Source organism: Exserohilum turcica, assembly GCF_000359705.1.
Source record: "Exserohilum turcica Et28A unplaced genomic scaffold SETTUscaffold_4, whole genome shotgun sequence".
Taxonomy (NCBI): Eukaryota; Fungi; Ascomycota; class Dothideomycetes; order Pleosporales; family Pleosporaceae; genus Exserohilum; species Exserohilum turcicum.
The window spans coordinates 2,334,736-2,351,027 of record NW_007360247.1 but is presented as its reverse complement, the minus strand read 5'-3'; the positions used below and the strand labels follow the sequence as shown (position 1 = coordinate 2,351,027).

Below are 16,292 nucleotides of genomic sequence, written 5' to 3'. Positions count from 1 at the left end.
AAAGGCGGCGGCATCAGTCAGCAATAATACAGTAGTGGTAGTAAGCTGTGGCTGTGAGGCGTGTGGCTATGTCACGAGTGCTGGTGCTGGCCTGACTCGATGACCCCCACAGAAGTCCGTCTGCTGTTACCTACCCCGCGCTTGCACACGATGCCGTCTGCTATCACGAGCTCAGCTCTACGCTTCCCGCGGGCACGCCCTTGGTGCTCCGTAGGCGACGGGCAAAAAAGTGCATAATCGGCAGCATCTCTTCACGGCTGCGCGGCATGGCGTCGCCGCTCTTCTTCCACTCTTGCACCTCGACGTGCTCAAAGGCGTCTTTGAGCTTGGAAATGGCGCTCTCCGACACGGCAGACTTGCGCTCGGCCTTGCACACGAGAACTGGCGTCTTGCTCTTTGTCTGCAGCGCCTTGAGCGGCACCGACTGCGAGAGCGGCCCCCCAATGCTGATGACGCCGCCGAGCTCTTCGCCCTCGAACTCGGCCGCCACCTGCAGTCCAACCATGCCGCCCTGTGCAAGTCCAAACACGACAATCTCGCGCGCCTTGTAGCCGCACTTGTCCATGAGCCCTTTGCGGATGATGTCGTCGAGCACCAGATGCGTCGCCTTCTGCAGGCCAGTGTCCATGTCCAGTCCGCCCGTGCTCGAGTCGAAGATCAGGTCCTCGCCCCAGTGCATGCCGCCCAGCTCGAACGGCAGGGGATTGGGAGCTTGTATCGCTATGCACGCCGTCTCCGGGAGGTTCAGCTGTTGGCCGAGCGCGGTAAACGGCTCGTGCGTATCACCGAGGCCATGAAGAAGGATCAGGACGTTGGTTGGGTCCGAAGAAGGCGCTGGGCTGGTTAGCGGAGGCTCGACGGGCGCTCGACGGAGGCTCAGCGGATGCTGGTGGAGCTCGCGTACGTGGTGTAATGCTCAGGACCACCGACGACGGGAAATCAGCTTTGGTCGGGAGGCGGCTCGGCATGTCGTCGCAGGATGGGTGGGTGTTGTGGCTGAGCACATGGTGGAGGGGGCGATTGGGGCTCGAGGCGCCACGAGATCTTCGCCCATCAGAGAGAAGCCAAGCTTTCTCCCCTCGCCCTCGCCGTGGGCGCTTTTCGCTCTTTGTTGATAAGCATTTTTCGCAACAAAAAAAAAGGCGCACTGCTCCAGGATGCCACGTCCGGTGAGCTCTTCAAGCAGGATTCCACACCCCCCACTTCCCATGCCTCGGTGGCATGGCCGGAGTGGCCGCTGTCGCAGGCTAAGCACTACCAAGGAAGCTTGTTTTGCTCGACTGTTGACCCCGCAGCCCCGAAACCCGCTGTTGGCCACATTACGCACGCGCCTATACCCCGTCTGGACAGATACCATGGTATCAGACACACTGACACGACATGTGGTCGAATAGGACTCCGCGACTGGCAGCTGGGCGCATAATGTGGCGTTAGAATGAGCTCAAGATGGGTCCAGGACACTGCAGGTGCTCGCCCTCTGAGCCACGACGAGACCCTGTCTAGCTGAGAGATGCTTGGATGAGGGGCATCATCGGCCCTTATGGTAGGTTTGGAATTGTCTCAGCAAAGGCTCTGGTACTGATTGGCGCTTACGCGGCGCGAAGAGCGAGGTGCATATTGCACTTGAAGACGGCTATATAAGGTCGGGCGCGGGGCTTGCAAGTGGCTATCCACCAACACACTCTCTCCTCCTACTCGACACTTGCCCTATCCAACCTTTCAAATACCAATTCTTCACACAATCAGCCACAATGGGTTTCTGGGGTACGCTACCTTCATTCCTCACCTTCCGGCGCTCAGTGCAATTGCGTACTGACATGAGCGACTAGACAAGAACGAGGACAACTACCAGAAGGTGTACGAGAACGACAACTTTGAGAACCACAAGTCCAGCTTTGGCCATGAGCTGATAGCCGGAGGCGCCGCCTTTGCTGGCTTCAAGGCGTTTGAGGACCACCAGCGCAAGGAGGGTGGGTCATGACTGGGTGCTTGCTTCTGCCACATGGGCTAACGGTTATGTCTAGGCAAGCCAGTATCTCACGCATTCGCCAAGGAGGTGCTCGCCGGATTCGCCGGTGCTGAGGTATGCAGTGACGACAAGTACGGTAGTACGTGCATGGGCTAACACTAGTACCAGATCGACAAGCTTGCCGAGACAAAGGGCGAGGACTGGTTCGACCGCGAGAAGGCGAAGCACGAGGCGAAGAAGCAGGCCGAACAAATGTACGATGAGCACTACATTGACAACCACGGAGCGGACCAGTTCGACCCCAACCAGTACGGCCGCCCAGCACGGTTCGAGCAGCGTGGATGGTAGGCCGAGCATAGCCGCCTCTGATCGGACTAGTAGCTAGCTAAGCAGCACTATGTAATTACATCTATGTTGTATATGGATTGAAGCTTGTAGTGATAAATTCTAACGCTGTATGATACTAACAAACGATTTAGCTGTAGAGGGTCCTAACATCCTTACTAAAATTATATCCTACATGCAAAACGAGTAAGACTAAAAGTAAGCTTATCTTATGGGAGCACTGATGATAAACTCTGATTGTGCATGAAATATAAGAAACTCTGATTGTACATGATATCAAGCGTAATAGAAAACAGCATGCGTGTGTCTGCACCTGCAGTCTTAACCAACACAAGTGACATGGCCAGTGTCTGGTTCCCCTTTGGCGTTACAAGCGACGAGGTTGTTTTCATCCCGATAGCCGCCTTTCCAAAAGTTGCCCCATCCACCGTAGCAATCTTTTTTATTCGCCTCGATGTCGCGGCACTGGGAGAATGAGTATCTGCATGAGTATGTCTAGGTATATGTAAAAAATAGTATACCACCTATGCGGCCTAGGACAGCCTAGGACAGCCGTAAGAGAAGAAGCGCGAAATCAAGCAAGTTTTGTGCTACTTACACACAACAGAGCGGTTCCATGCCAGCATGTACCTCGGTAGTTGTAGTCACAACACCAGCCTGCAGAGACGGCGCTGAGCAGGGGGCTCAGTGCGAAAAGTAGTGATGGCTTCATTGCGGGGGGAGTGTAAGACCAAAACCAATGTTTTTATTTATATTTTTCCCAGCCTCAATTGTTGCTGGTAATATGTATCCAAGTGGGGTGCTTAATGATGACTTGGAATCGTACTTGATGCACCCATTTTTATGCACAATTTACTTCGGAAAACCACGTCTTATATAGCCCTTCGGGCTGAAAAAGGACGTTAAACTAGAATAATAATAATACTTCGGAAAACCCAACTTGAAGGAGAGAAAAAAAAACACAGAATCCAGTCAAGGTACAGAGACAGCTGAGTTGATACCACCCCCCCCCTTCCCCGCACTCTATCATGTCTTTTTGATGGTAAGCTTTCGTATCTGCGTAAGTAATACGGCGCTTTTGAAGCTTGCCGTGCCGCCATCTCGATGCCGCGACGATACACGTGACGCGAATCTAAACTACGGCTAGACTGGATAATATCATTTCACACGCAATGCGATTGAATTCTTCTCTGTTTCTTACTAGCATCTGCTATTGGCGACAAGTCTCGTATGTACAAATTGATTACTGGTCACGTGATGGGCTATTCGGGGTCAATTCGCGCACTGCTCGGGTGTTGAATTGCAGGGTGAATACACAGACAGAGTTTGAGCCAGGGTGGACTAGGCTTGGTCGCAAGGTTCTGAGGCTGGATTAAGTTGGTTGTATACTACTATGCTTCGGCCTTGGAACTGATATGATTCGTATTCAAGCTTCAAGTCGGATTCAAGCAGGATTGATTATACTTTTCTAGTGATTTGGAATCGTGGCATCGTGTTAGCTTGGAAGTTAAAAAGAGTTTCAGTCGGCATGCTAACAAGTGGCGGTGCTACACAGGTGGTAGGGGTGGAATGTCTAATTGGAGTATGTCTCTCACTAGCAGCCGCTTGCATGTGATGCGCCCGCTCCCGCGCAACGGTGTTTTGTTTTACCCAGCCGTGTTTTGCTTGGCATTGATATGTTTTTGCTTGGGGGCTTTCTTTTTTGCTGCCTGGCCGTGAAGGACTGGCATGCGTATGGTGCCAATGACGAGACAGTTTAATTGCCTCAGCCGCAGCTCGATGGGGCCCAAGTAAAGCGCAGTATATGTACATGCACATGTATGGCGCAGGGGCGGCGGGGCGGCGGGTTATGACGTGGGCGCCAGCGTGCCAGGGAATGCCACCACTTCTGGGCATGGCCGCCGTCGGTCGCAGCACAAGACGCTACCCCCAATTGCGCCTGGTGCTGAGAGGCGTCGCTGCAGCACATACGGACGAGGCGCGCTGTGCTGCTCCCTCGCCGTGTCTTGCCTCGACGCGCCCGCAGAGGCACCATGAAATTTGCAAAGTGAGCGACGGGCATGGGCGCATGGCTGGCCACGGCTGCTGACCGACGACAGGGAACTGGAGCGCGACCTCGTGCCCGAGTGGAGGCTCAAATACCTAGACTACAAGGTGCGCCGACGGGCCCGTTAGCCCGTGGTTTAGCAGCATGCGTCATGGACGGGCGACGGGCGACTGACGACTGACGACTGACGATGCGTGCAGCTGGGCAAAAAGAAGATCAAGGCCATTGACCGCGCCCTCCGCGCCCTCGACTCGACCCCGCGACTGCGCAGACGTGGCACCGCTGCCCTGCCCTCGCCCGCCGATGCCTCGCTCCGCACATACCTCAACCGCCAGCGCTCGCGCCAAGACGACGCGGCCAGCGCCCGCCCGCCGCCCGACCTGCGTGCCCTCGCCATCACCAACAGCCGCAGCCAGACGACCCTGCGCCAGCGACACGCCGCCGCCGGCCAGCTCGGACGCACGCCCGAGGAGGAGCCCTTGGAGCCGCTGGACCCGCTCAACCTGGGCAGCAGCTATGGCAGCATCGCGCCAGCAAGCCCGCCCAGTGCCACGCAAAAGGCGCCCGCCACACGGTCACAGGCTCCCCCCTCGCTCAAGCTGCCCGGCGCGGCCCTCGACCCGGACAGCATATCCCCCCACATTGGCTCATCCAGCGACCCGCTCGCGAGGACCAAGACGGTGACGCTGCCCCCCGCTACAGCGCCAGAGACGGACAATGCCTTCGAGGTGGGCAAGACACGATCGCCCGCCAGACAGTCCCCCTACTACAAGAGCGTCTTCTCCCCCACGCGTGTCAGCATAGCGCCGGGCTCCGCCGCTGGATCCAAACCACGCCCGTCTGCACGCCGCCTGTTTTCACTCGGCCACAAGACACCCCCACCGAGCCCAGGCGACGTCCCGCTCGAGGCATATCGCCATCTCGATTTCCGCCAGGAAGAGTTTTTCAATTTCCTCGACAGCGAGCTGGACAAGATCGAAACCTTTTACAAGCAAAAGGAGGATGAAGCCACGACTCGCCTGGCCGTCCTGCGCGACCAGCTCCACATCATGAGAGACCGCCGCATCGACGACGTTATCAAACGGCAGACGGACAAGATGAACGCCAAGGCCCACAAGAAGCAGGGGTTTGACCACAGCCATACCGCTGTGGATGGTGACGAAGGCGACGAGGCCCGCCAGAGCCGCGTCACTCGAGGAACGCTCAAGGACACCCTGATGAATCCCATCGATGCCGCATTCGATGCCATCAATGCTGGAAAATATGGCAAGAGCACCAAGAACATTGCAGAGCTCACAACACCCGCCGCTCTGAAACCGAGGGACCACCCCGACAGTCGCCGCGACTTTGCCCGACGCCCTGACTTGCCCGACGTGCCATACCAGACTGCCAAGCGGAAGCTGAAGGTGGCGCTTCAGGAGTACTATCGCGGCCTCGAGCTGCTCAAGTCGTACGCCCTGCTCAATCGCACGGCTTTCCGCAAAATCAACAAAAAGTACGACAAGACTGTCAATGCGCGGCCCGCCATGCGCTACATGAACGACCAGGTCAACCAAGCCTGGTTTGTCAACAGCGACGTGATCGAGAGACACATTCAAACCACCGAAGACCTTTACGCACGCTACTTTGAAAAGGGTAACCACAAGGTCGCCGTCGGAAAGCTGCGCGTCAAGACTGCACGCGCCGGCGATTACACGGACAATACGTTCCGCAACGGCCTTCTCCTATCCGCAGGTGTCATACTCGGCATTGAAGGCCTCATCCAGGCAAACACCATAGCCGACTTGCATGATACGGATGACAGCACTTTTGCGCTGAATACAAGCTATCTCCTGCAGGCATGTCGAGCCCATGTTTTGCCGCCAACCTTGCTGACATATCTAGATCTACGCCGGATACTTCCTCATCAACTTCCTCACCCTTCTTTTCTGTCTGGCCTGCCGCGTCTGGCACGACAACAAGATCAACTACGTTTTTATTTTCGAATATGATACCCGCCACCATCTTGACTGGAGGCAACTTGCAGAGGTGGGGACACGATGTATGCTTAGTTTTCACGAGACTAACCGTGCCAGATTCCCTGTTGGTATTTGTTCATGCTTGGCCTGTTCATGCAAATCAACTTTCATCAAGTCGGCGGAGAGCGCATGTACCTGTACTACCCCGTCATCCTCATAGGCATATCTGTCGCTATGTTTTTCAATCCCTTCCGAGTATTTTACTTCCGCACTCGAATGTGGCTGTTGTACTCACTGGTAAGCATTGCACGCTGTGCTCTTGTGCTTCTGCTAACGGGTTGCCAGTGGCGCTTGATGCTTGCTGGAGTGTATCCTGTTGAATGGCGAGACTTTTACATGGGCGACATGTTCTGCTCCTTGACATACAGCATGAGTGTTAGTTTACAACGCCGACTTGTCTTCTCGTGCTGACTTGCATAGGGCATCGCTTTGTTCTTCTGTCTGTATGCGCACGACTGGAACGACCCATCGCAATGCAACACATCTCACCTACGCATCACCGGGTTCCTTTCGGCGTTGCCCGGTGTGTGGCGCCTACTTCAGTGTCTTCGCCGTTACCGGGATACGGGCAACAAATTTCCCCACTTGCTCAACGGGGGAAAGTACACTGCGACGATCCTCTTCAACGTAACACTGAGCATCTACCGCTTGGATAGACGGACCTCCACCAAGGCAGCGTACGTGACGTTTGGTATCATCAACGGCATCTACACGAGCTTCTGGGACATTTACTACGACTGGAGTCTGGGCGACCCGCGTGCCAAGCATCCTTTTCTGCGCAAAGAGCTGGGGTACAAGAGGGTTTGGTGGTACTATGCGGCCATGTGCATTGATCCGATTCTGCGAAACAACTGGGTCTTGTATACGATCATCCCGCTCCAAGTGCAGCACTCGGCAGTGACGTCGTTTTGCGTATCACTTAGCGAGATTCTGCGCAGAGGCATGTGGTCGGTGTTCCGCGTGGAGAACGAGCACTGTACCAACGTCGGACGGTTCCGGGCAAGCAGAGACGTGCCTCTGCCGTATTATATTCCTGTTTCGGCGCAGGAAGACGAAGACCACTCGTCTGGCATTCCGCGCGGACCCCAGACAATCGACGAAGAGCAGCCCGACGAGCAACAGGCACCGACGCCGACGCAAGGTGTTCTCAATCGCCCTGCCACAGCCACAGGCGCAGACGTCGAGCCTGCCCCGCCAACGTCGACGCGCAAACGTCGCGGCACGTCGGATTCGTTCCGGCCTTCGCCTCTACAGCGCGCCTTTACGCACGTGGGAGACATTTTCCGCGACGCACACGCACAGGACTTTGAGCGCAAGATCAAACCGGAGCTTGGGCGTGATCCGCGCACGGCTAACAAGGTGGACGACGATAGCGACGACGACTCGGAGAATGATGAAGAGACTGGTGAGCTTTCCAACGGCATTGTGGGTGGTAGTGGTAGTGGTAGTGGTAGTGGCAGCAGTGATAGTGGAGCAGAGCAGCATGCAGAAAGCGATGGAGAGCGAGAAGTGGAGGCCGAAGTGGGGGATAACGCGGAGCAGAGTGCGTTGGAGCGGATCCGGGAGGATTTTACGGTTGGGGTTACGGGGGCGCGGTCGGATGGGACGATGAATTGAGGTGAGTTGAGCATATATATATGTGTGTGTATGCAGAGGTTATGGCTGGCTTTGTTTGGTGTGGAGATGAAGGTGAGTTGAGGTGAGGTGAGTTGAGTGCATGTATATGTATATGAACAGAGTAGGGTAGAATAGATGGCAATACATGGATATTTACCTGCAAGCCTCTCTCTCTCTCTCTTATGCCATTGCTACATCCTACATCGTCGAAGCGTAGTCAGTAGTAAGTAGTATCCTTGCTTCGTCGCAAGCATAGCCTAGAATGGCCAAGGCCCAGACGGGCGCAAAGAGTAAGCGGTATGTATAGATCAAAAAGTATGGTTTTAGAAACGGCATCAAGTCGAAGGTAGTATTCGGGAAAGAAAAAAAAAACCAAAAAAAAAGCATCGACAGACTAGTACGTGTTAGTTATTGTGGTAGAGTCGGTGCGGAGATAATGTGGGCGTCATACATATAAACAAAAAAAGAGCGAGGCTGGTGCTGGTGCTGGTGCAGGCACAGGCAACAGGCAACAGGGGCGGTTGGAAACAAAGTGTGGGGGGCGCCACAAATAGGCTTTGGCATTGTGAGTGTGAGTGTGATGGACATGTATACATATGCACAGGGGCCATCGACTCCCTCGGAAGAGACTGAACAGGTGCTAAACCTCATGTGGTTCAGAACGTGGCCCTGCTTTTGGGCTTTGATGTTGGAATTACTTTTGAGTGTGTGAATGGGAGAGTAAGAGTGAGACTGAGTGTGAGTGCAACGCTCTCATGTGGGCCAAGCCCCAAGCAAAAGAAAAAAAAAGTGGGTGTGGGCGCGCTACTACCACCGCTGCCGCCATGGGGCGCGGGCGCAAGCGAGGACCAGCTAGTGCCGTTTCAGCACTAGTGCGTTTGCAGGGGGGGAGGGTTGTGGGGGCGGATACAAACATGGGGTCACGGACAAGGTTGCTCAACGCGTGCTTGGGGGCGGAGAAGAAGAGAAGGAGAAAAAAAAATAACGTGGGTTGATGTTGCGTGAGGAAATACATGTTAGCGTGTGGTGAGGGGGGCCAAAGCAAGGTACAGTCAGCGCGCGTTCAGGTCCGCGCCGTGAAGGGTAGGGAGCGGCGCGGGAAGTGACGCAGGACACGGCATGGGATTGAGTGAGTGTGAGTGTTGCAATGGGAGGCGGCAGTGTGCATATGTATGTGCATGGGCCGGGGTGTCAATACTGCATTGAACCAGAACACTGGACTTGGGGCACGCTGCGAGCGGAGACGAGATAGGCGAGCGGTTGAGCGTCATTCGGGGGGGCCCAAGCAAGTGAGGTTGGAGACCAAGACGGGCGGGAAAAAGAGACAGCAAGGTCACGGGCCATGGTTGAAGCAGAAGTGGAAGTGGAAGCGTCGACGTCTGTGCGGCACGGCGCTTGGACTCGACGCGATATCACGTGCGTATCGGAGCTAGCATGCTCGACTAGTCCGTGGCTAACTTGCTGGCACTGGTGACATGCCGACATGTGAACAAAGAGCGATGATCGGGGCGACACACTGACACGACGGCGGGAGGACAGCTAGCGCGCGGCCAGACTGTCACTGGTGGTTGAGGCAATTTGCAGGCTGCAAGCACAGGTGTGAGTGTGTGTGTGAGCGATGGAGTGGCGGGGTAGTCGGTGGTGTGTGTGACGCAATTGGCTGGGGGGGGGGCCATGCACGCTCTATGGCGACGGCGATTGGTGCGGCCATGTGGTGCAGCGGGCATCCAAGGGCGACGAGGGCGGCGAGGGCAGCGTCGCACACGCACACGCAGCCTGGGGACGGGCGGCGAGGCGAGGGGAGACCAAGGTCGCGTGATGCTGCTTGGTGACGCCACCGGGTAGCGTGCGAGGAGGAGGGAGGGAGGGAGGGAGGGGGGTGATAAGAAGGAGCCATGTTACTCTCAACAATCTGTAGGAAATACGGTGAAGGCCAGCCTCTGCCTTGCCTTGCCTTGCCTTGCCTTGGGCGCCGTCTGCCGTCGAGCCTTGGCGGCCAAAAAGCCTCATGACGCGTGCATGCCCGCCCGCCCGCCCGCAGCGGAACTGGCATTGCAATCATAGCAATGCCAATAGGCCATGCGCCGCACTGCACTGTAGCCTGCACTGCACCCGCCCACACCCACAAACGGGCGGGGCCCTGGGCGACGGCGACGCTCTCTCGCCCTCGCCCTCGCCCTCGCCCTCGCCCGCATTCGCCGCCGTCGTGTGCAATGCGGGAAACACTAGCCGCTGCTGGTGCTGGGATGAGGGCGGGCGTGGGCCGTGCGTGCGTGCTTGCTTGCTTGCCTGCTCCCACCTAGCGCGCCGTGATAAGCTCCACGCTCTCGTTGCCCTGCCTGCTGCCCGTAAAACCGGCATTCCCATCGCTCCCACACCATGCCTCTCTCTTCTTCTCCTTCTCTCTCGTCCCTCTCTCGTCCCGCCCTCCTCTCCTGACCACAGCCATCCCCGCCGCCGCCATCATGCCTCCCGACCCCAAGGATGCGCCTTTTCCCATGAAGCAGCTCATCATCATCGGTGCGTCGCCTCGCCAGCCCCGTCATGTCCCCGTCATGTCCCCGTCATGCCCCAGGCCTCCCTCGCTGACTGCTATTGCCATGGCTACACAGGAATATGCCGATTCTCCGAGCCTCTCGCCTTCAACTCCATCCTGGCCTACTCGCCCGTCATGGTCGAGGACCTGGGCATCTCGCACCGCGACGCCTCCTTCTACGCCGGCCTGCTCGTCTCGGCCTACGCCATTGCAGAGGCCATGACGGCCCCCTTGTGGGGCATGGTGTCTGATGTCTATGGCCGCAAGCCCGTCGCCCTCATTGGCTTGCTGGGCGTCGCCCTCTCGAGCCTGGTCTTTGGCATCGCCCCAACCTACTGGGTCGCCCTGCTTGCGCGCTTCGTCGGCGGCGCCTTGAACGGCAACGTCGCAATCATGCAGACCATGGTGGCTGAAATGGTCAAGAATCCAGCCCACGAGCGTAAGCAATGACGCACACACACTGCATCTGGCACACAGCGCCCGCTAACCCCAGAACAGCCCGTGCATACGCGACGCAGCCCTTCGTCTGGACCCTGGGCGGCATCATCGGCTCCGCCATGGGTGGTTTTTTGGCCCAGCCCGCACGCCTGTACCCGCACGCCTTTGACAAGAACGGCCTCTTCGCACGCTATCCCTATCTCCTGCCCAATCTCGTCGCCGCCATCGGCATCGTGCTGGCCATCCTCCAGGGCATGCTGTTTTTGGAAGAGACGCTGGTGCGCGACCAAAAGCCCGAGGCCGAGAATGGCTTTGCCGACCACCACGACCACTTGGACACCATCAACGAGACGCCTGTCAACGAGCGCAGCCGCCTCCTGCCCCCGCCCCCAAACCACCAGCACCAGCATCGCGGCTCCACTGCCGGATCCACGCGCCACCGCGCCTCCATTGCCAGCTTTACCCGCGACCGCCTGGCTTCGATATCCGTCTCGGGCAGCATCCGCCACATTCGCAAGCGCGCCTCGTTCCTGGAAGAGGGTATGCCCATGCCCTTCGACCAGCGCTTCGACATCCGCCGCTCGTCTTTCGGAACCATGCATTCAATCAAGATTCAACAGGACGTGCTCCCCGTGCGTGGCGGCCCGCCCCCGAAGCCCCGCAAGACATTCAACAGAACCGTTGTCATGGTGATTCTCGCAATGGCCATTTTCGCTTTCCACCAAATGGCCTTTATTTCGATTCTTCCCGTCTATGTCCTCGACCCAGCCGTCTCCAAAGGCCTGGACCTCCAGGGTGGCCTGGGCATGGACCTGCCCGACGTAGGAACCTTCCTTACCGTCAATGGCTTCATTACACTTTTTGTCCAGGGCTTCATCTTCCCCATCTTTGTCGAGTGGGCTGGCGTCTGGAACTCGTTCATCTGGATGATTATCCTGTACCCGATTACCTACCTCATTGTGCCATGCATCAGCGCCTTTCCGCCCATGTTCGAGACTCCCGGCATCTACTTTGTTCTCTTCCTGCAAGCCTTCTTTGGCATCATTGTTTTCCCCTGTGCTTTGATTCTCATGAAGAACGCCATTCCGTCGCCTCTTGTCCTTGGCCGCGTCAACGGCATCGCCATGTCCGCATGCTGTCTGGCCAGAACCATTTCGTCCCCGATGGTGGGGCTCATCTACTCGCTGGGAGGGTCTGCTGCGGCCTGGTTCGGTCTTGCTGCCATGGCCATTATCGGAGTGATCCAGTTGATCTGGGTACCCAAGGAGGAAATCGGAGCCGTCCAAATCGACAACGGCCTCAAAAAGGTCATTCACGACGACGCGGACGAGGATGCAGTCGACGACGTCTCCGTCATTGAGTCTGTGCGATAACATGTCTCAAGTTTACTTTTCATTGCCTCATGTGAAATGCAGCTGATTCCAGAGCAGCAATCCTAGAGCGTTTTGCTTTTCTACAGTTGCATGGTTTTCTGGCGTTTCTGGATCGGTCCCAAGCTACTTGCGTCTCGAATTTCGGGCATTGCGGCATTTCTTGCATAGCGTTTCTTCTCGGTCCTGACTACTCGACACCTGCATTAGGCACATGTTCGCCATCGAGTTGCTTTAGTCTCAGTCTATCCCATCTTCGCAGAGTGTCTGAAGTAATCACAAACTAAGCCAGGACACGGTTAAAATGATGTACGGGGATCTTTGTCGGTCGCGCAGGGGCCTGTTGCCGGGGCCGGATGCAAGATTCTGGCCGAGGTTGCTTACCCGGCAGGCAATTTGGTGGGGTTTGACAGTCAACGTGCACTTTTTCTACTACTGTCGGCTTCGAGGAAAACCGACTCTCCCCCCTGCCTTGGGCTGGGCGCTTCGGAAAGAGGAAAGAGAAAATTCCACGGGCTTAGCGTGGAGAGGGGAAAAGCTTCATTGGCTTCAAGGGAGTAGAACGAAATCGTGTCTCTACTCTCTTCCCGCACGGAAGCAAAGTCTACACCATACGACGTCTCGATATAGCTAGCAAAAGAAATGAATACATTGGGCCACAAACGCGCTTGTGATACGCATCATGTGACTGGCAAATGCCTCGTGTTCTACGCGTGACGAAACGTGGACAGACGTTCAAGGTCGGCTACAGACTGTCCGGTCCCCGGCTTGGCAACACCCTGTACCTCTTGGGGCAGCTGGTCTTTGACCCTTTGCTGCAATCCTCTCGACGCCACACACCTCAGCACGGCAAAGTCAAGTGATGCTCCTCTAGCAGAAGCAATTCACTATGACGCTTGACGCGTTAGCCCGACCATGGATCACTGGGGCGACCCTTGGGCAGATAATCATGCCGACCACCAAAAATCGCCCATCAAGTTCGCGATTCCCTCACCTCAGCAGCCTCCACATGCGTCTGCCCCCGTGCTCGTAAATGCTTGTCTCGACGATGCAGGATGGGGAAACGAAGAAGAAAGTTTTGGCGACTGGACTACGCCCCCTGCAATCGATGCTTCTGCCGCGCCCCATGTAGAGCCGCACACGTCTCATCCCAGTCCTGTGCGAGACGGACAGGTTGTTGACGACGCCCCACGCTGGCATGTGGAGGAGAGGAAAGAGAGCGCTATCGAGGACAGCGAAGCCACATGGGCAGAGCAAAGTGGACATGCTCCAAGCCCGAACAACGGCATTTCGGACACGTCAGAAACACCAACCACAATCCAGGCAGACACCAAACCAGAACGAGACACAAGAGACACTCCGGCTCGATCGCAGCCCGAAGACAGCGCCTCTGCGCGACCATCGACATCCCAATCCGAGACTAGCCGCCACGAAGCGCCAGTCGAATCCTCTCGCACGTCTCTCGAAGAGGAGCGAAGCGTTGAAAAGGACACTAGGCAGAACGAGGAAGAGCCTGAAACTGTTCACAAGGAAAAAAGCGAAGAGGAAGTTGGCAGCTCAAGCTCGGAGAGCGACGGCACTGAGAATGAGTTTGGGACTTCCACAGCGGACACAATCTTGACAGAAGGCGCCCAAAGCCAGAGCGATGCTGTTGAAGAAATTACTGGAGACGTGAAGGAAGACACGCACGAGCATGCTGCAGTGTTGACTGGGCCGACGACAGAATCTCCGCCCACCACCGCCTCTCCTAGCTATGGGTACCAGGTTGATCCAGCTCTGTTCGATGAACTTTTTCCACCACAAAAAGTCGACACGGACCTGGGTGATGCCCCCGAGGATCCAGTATATTCAACCTCGGGGCGCAAAGCCTGGTACAGGCTCACACGCAAACAGACTATGAGAGAGTTCAATAGTGGAAATGGCGACGACAACTACATCCGAGTTACATGGGTAGGCTCCCAAGTCAGGGCTGGGGTTCACAAAACGATAGCAAGATGGGCGCGTGAAGACCGTCTTTCAGGTACAGGTGCCGGTGCCAGGGCTTCGTTCTACTGGGACACCCCAGCACCAGTAGAACCCAGGACAGTCAAGGGTCACCAGCGTACCAAGACGTCAATCCCGACTCAGCGCATAGCCGCTCCAATGCGACAGAGCCTTCCGTCTGTGGCTACAAATACAGCAGCTGCGTTCAATTGGAGCTCTCCAGTCTCAACGCTGGACCCGTGGAAACAAGACAGCCCGGCTCTGTACTCTGTACCCCCGCCTGCCGCACCGAAGCCCATCACACCAGACAATGAGCAAAAACAGGAGCACCGTGCGGTTTCGATCGATCTGACACGTGGTGTTGGAGAAGCTCAAGGGCGAACGTCGACGACTTCCCTTGAAACGCCGGTTGTCGCAAGAATAATTGCACCTCCCCTTCCGACGACAACGTCAGCAGACGCGCTGGACGACTTCAGCGTTCTTGACACCAACACTGTCGTCCCAGAACAACGCGCAGATGTACCAGATGACGATGACGACGACTGGGGGGACATGATATCGAGTGCTGATGTACCTGCACCTATCCCAGCCTTTCCCATCTCTGTACCAACGCCGCGTGACGACGTTGCGCAGACTCTGACATCGGCCCCTGAGACGCTACCAGATCAAGATCCCTCAACCGACGCAATGCACACCGCTACTATCGTTCGCCTGAAGAGTACCATCTCGCCAACTTCTGCTATATTTGGACGGAAGAGCTTTGTCCCACTAGGTGTAGAACAAGGCCCCATTGGCCCCGGAATTCTGAAGCCGGCTAAGCGACGTGTCACTTCTACGCCCGAGAAGCCCGAGAAGCCCAAGAGCGAGGCGCCACCCAAGCCATCGCCAGACGTCATCCCTTTTGACGTGCAAGACGACGTGCAAGACAGCGTGCTCCCAGTAAGCGACGCAAGCGACGTAAGCGACGTAAGCGATGTAAACGATGTAGAACAGGCTTCCAAGGTTGAGATTAACGAGCCTGAGCCTGTGGTAAATCACGCAGTCGACCAAGACTTTTCCGTGTTCGAGTCGAGTACTTTGGAACCAGAACCCGCCACGCCCAAGACGCCACCTCGAGCTCCGACTATACAATCTGCGCCTGTCGTAGATGCCTGGGCGGATGCAGACTTTTCCTTCTTCGAGTCAGCACCACTACCACCAACAACTACTACAACAACAACGACGACAACGACACCGACAACCACGACAACGCGTAGTGTGCATTTGCAGCCAAACGACGCATCAGATCCATTTTCCGTCTTCCAAACCCCCCCGCGTTCAACCAGCTCTGCGTCTTCGGCAAAGACATTTGCCCGCTCGTCCCCGCCGCGCAATATCACGCCTCCAGCTACCCAGCCTCTGACGGGCGCCACAAACTCTGCGCAGCGCCGCAAAAACGAACAAGACCGCATCATCAGGGATATCCTTGGCGCGTTACCCGATTTGAATTACATGTTGCTGCGATGATGATGATGAGGAGGGGACTGGACTGGACTGGACTGAAACTGTGGGTCATGTTGATATATATCCTTTTTGTAATTGTTATGGTTGCATATACAGTGGTGTTTTGAGGTGTTTTTTTGAAGTGGTGTTTTTGATAGTATCCATGAGTGGCACGTTAGATATGGATAAGGAAAGCTTCTTTTATTTTTTTCTTCTTCTTCTTCTTCTTCTTTTATTGAGAAACGAGAGAGCTCTTGAATGTTCCAGTATATATATATATATATATATGTGTATGTGTGTGAAAGGGGGTGGGGGGTTATGCTCTGTTGATTCAGAAGTGGGAAATATATATAAATTTTCACGCGATTATTATCTACCTTTTTATTTGGTAAACGTTTTCTTCTTTCTTTTTTTTCTTCTTGTACATTTCCCTGTTTTCGGGTGGCTTGCGTATTTAAAAAAAAAAAAAAAAAAAAAAAAAAAAAGC

At 55.8% G+C, this 16,292-nt stretch overlaps 5 protein-coding genes across 5 annotated transcripts; 4 read left to right on the top strand and 1 right to left on the bottom strand.

Moving 5' to 3' along the window:
* Nucleotides 1-163: 163 nt before the first annotated feature.
* Nucleotides 164-968, bottom strand: SETTUDRAFT_33332 (uncharacterized protein; the record flags this gene model as incomplete). The annotated part of the gene is made up of 2 exons (XM_008029932.1): nt 164-864; nt 905-968. 2 exons carry the CDS (start codon nt 966-968, stop codon nt 164-166), a joined length of 765 nt encoding a protein of 254 aa, XP_008028123.1.
* Nucleotides 969-1,751: 783 nt separating this feature from the next.
* Nucleotides 1,752-2,317, top strand: SETTUDRAFT_33331 (uncharacterized protein; the record flags this gene model as incomplete). The annotated part of the gene is made up of 4 exons (XM_008029931.1): nt 1,752-1,764; nt 1,830-1,970; nt 2,025-2,083; nt 2,138-2,317. The coding sequence occupies 4 exons, from the start codon at nt 1,752-1,754 to the stop codon at nt 2,315-2,317; spliced, it is 393 nt and encodes a 130-aa protein (XP_008028122.1).
* A 4,356-nt stretch (nt 2,318-6,673) lies between these two features.
* On the top strand, nt 6,674-9,076 carry SETTUDRAFT_155608 (uncharacterized protein; the record flags this gene model as incomplete). Its single annotated transcript, XM_008030472.1, has 4 exons — nt 6,674-6,754; nt 6,800-7,924; nt 8,498-8,565; nt 9,049-9,076. The coding sequence occupies 4 exons, from the start codon at nt 6,674-6,676 to the stop codon at nt 9,074-9,076; spliced, it is 1,302 nt and encodes a 433-aa protein (XP_008028663.1).
* Nucleotides 9,077-10,461: 1,385 nt separating this feature from the next.
* On the top strand, nt 10,462-12,343 carry SETTUDRAFT_92777 (uncharacterized protein; the record flags this gene model as incomplete). The annotated part of the gene is made up of 3 exons (XM_008030471.1): nt 10,462-10,516; nt 10,609-10,971; nt 11,031-12,343. 3 exons carry the CDS (start codon nt 10,462-10,464, stop codon nt 12,341-12,343), a joined length of 1,731 nt encoding a protein of 576 aa, XP_008028662.1.
* An 856-nt stretch (nt 12,344-13,199) lies between these two features.
* SETTUDRAFT_42956 (uncharacterized protein) lies at nt 13,200-15,829 on the top strand (the record flags this gene model as incomplete). Its single annotated transcript, XM_008029983.1, has 1 exon — nt 13,200-15,829. The coding sequence occupies exon 1, from the start codon at nt 13,256-13,258 to the stop codon at nt 15,827-15,829; it is 2,574 nt and encodes an 857-aa protein (XP_008028174.1). The 5' UTR covers nt 13,200-13,255.
* Between the last annotated feature and the right edge of the window lie 463 nt (nt 15,830-16,292).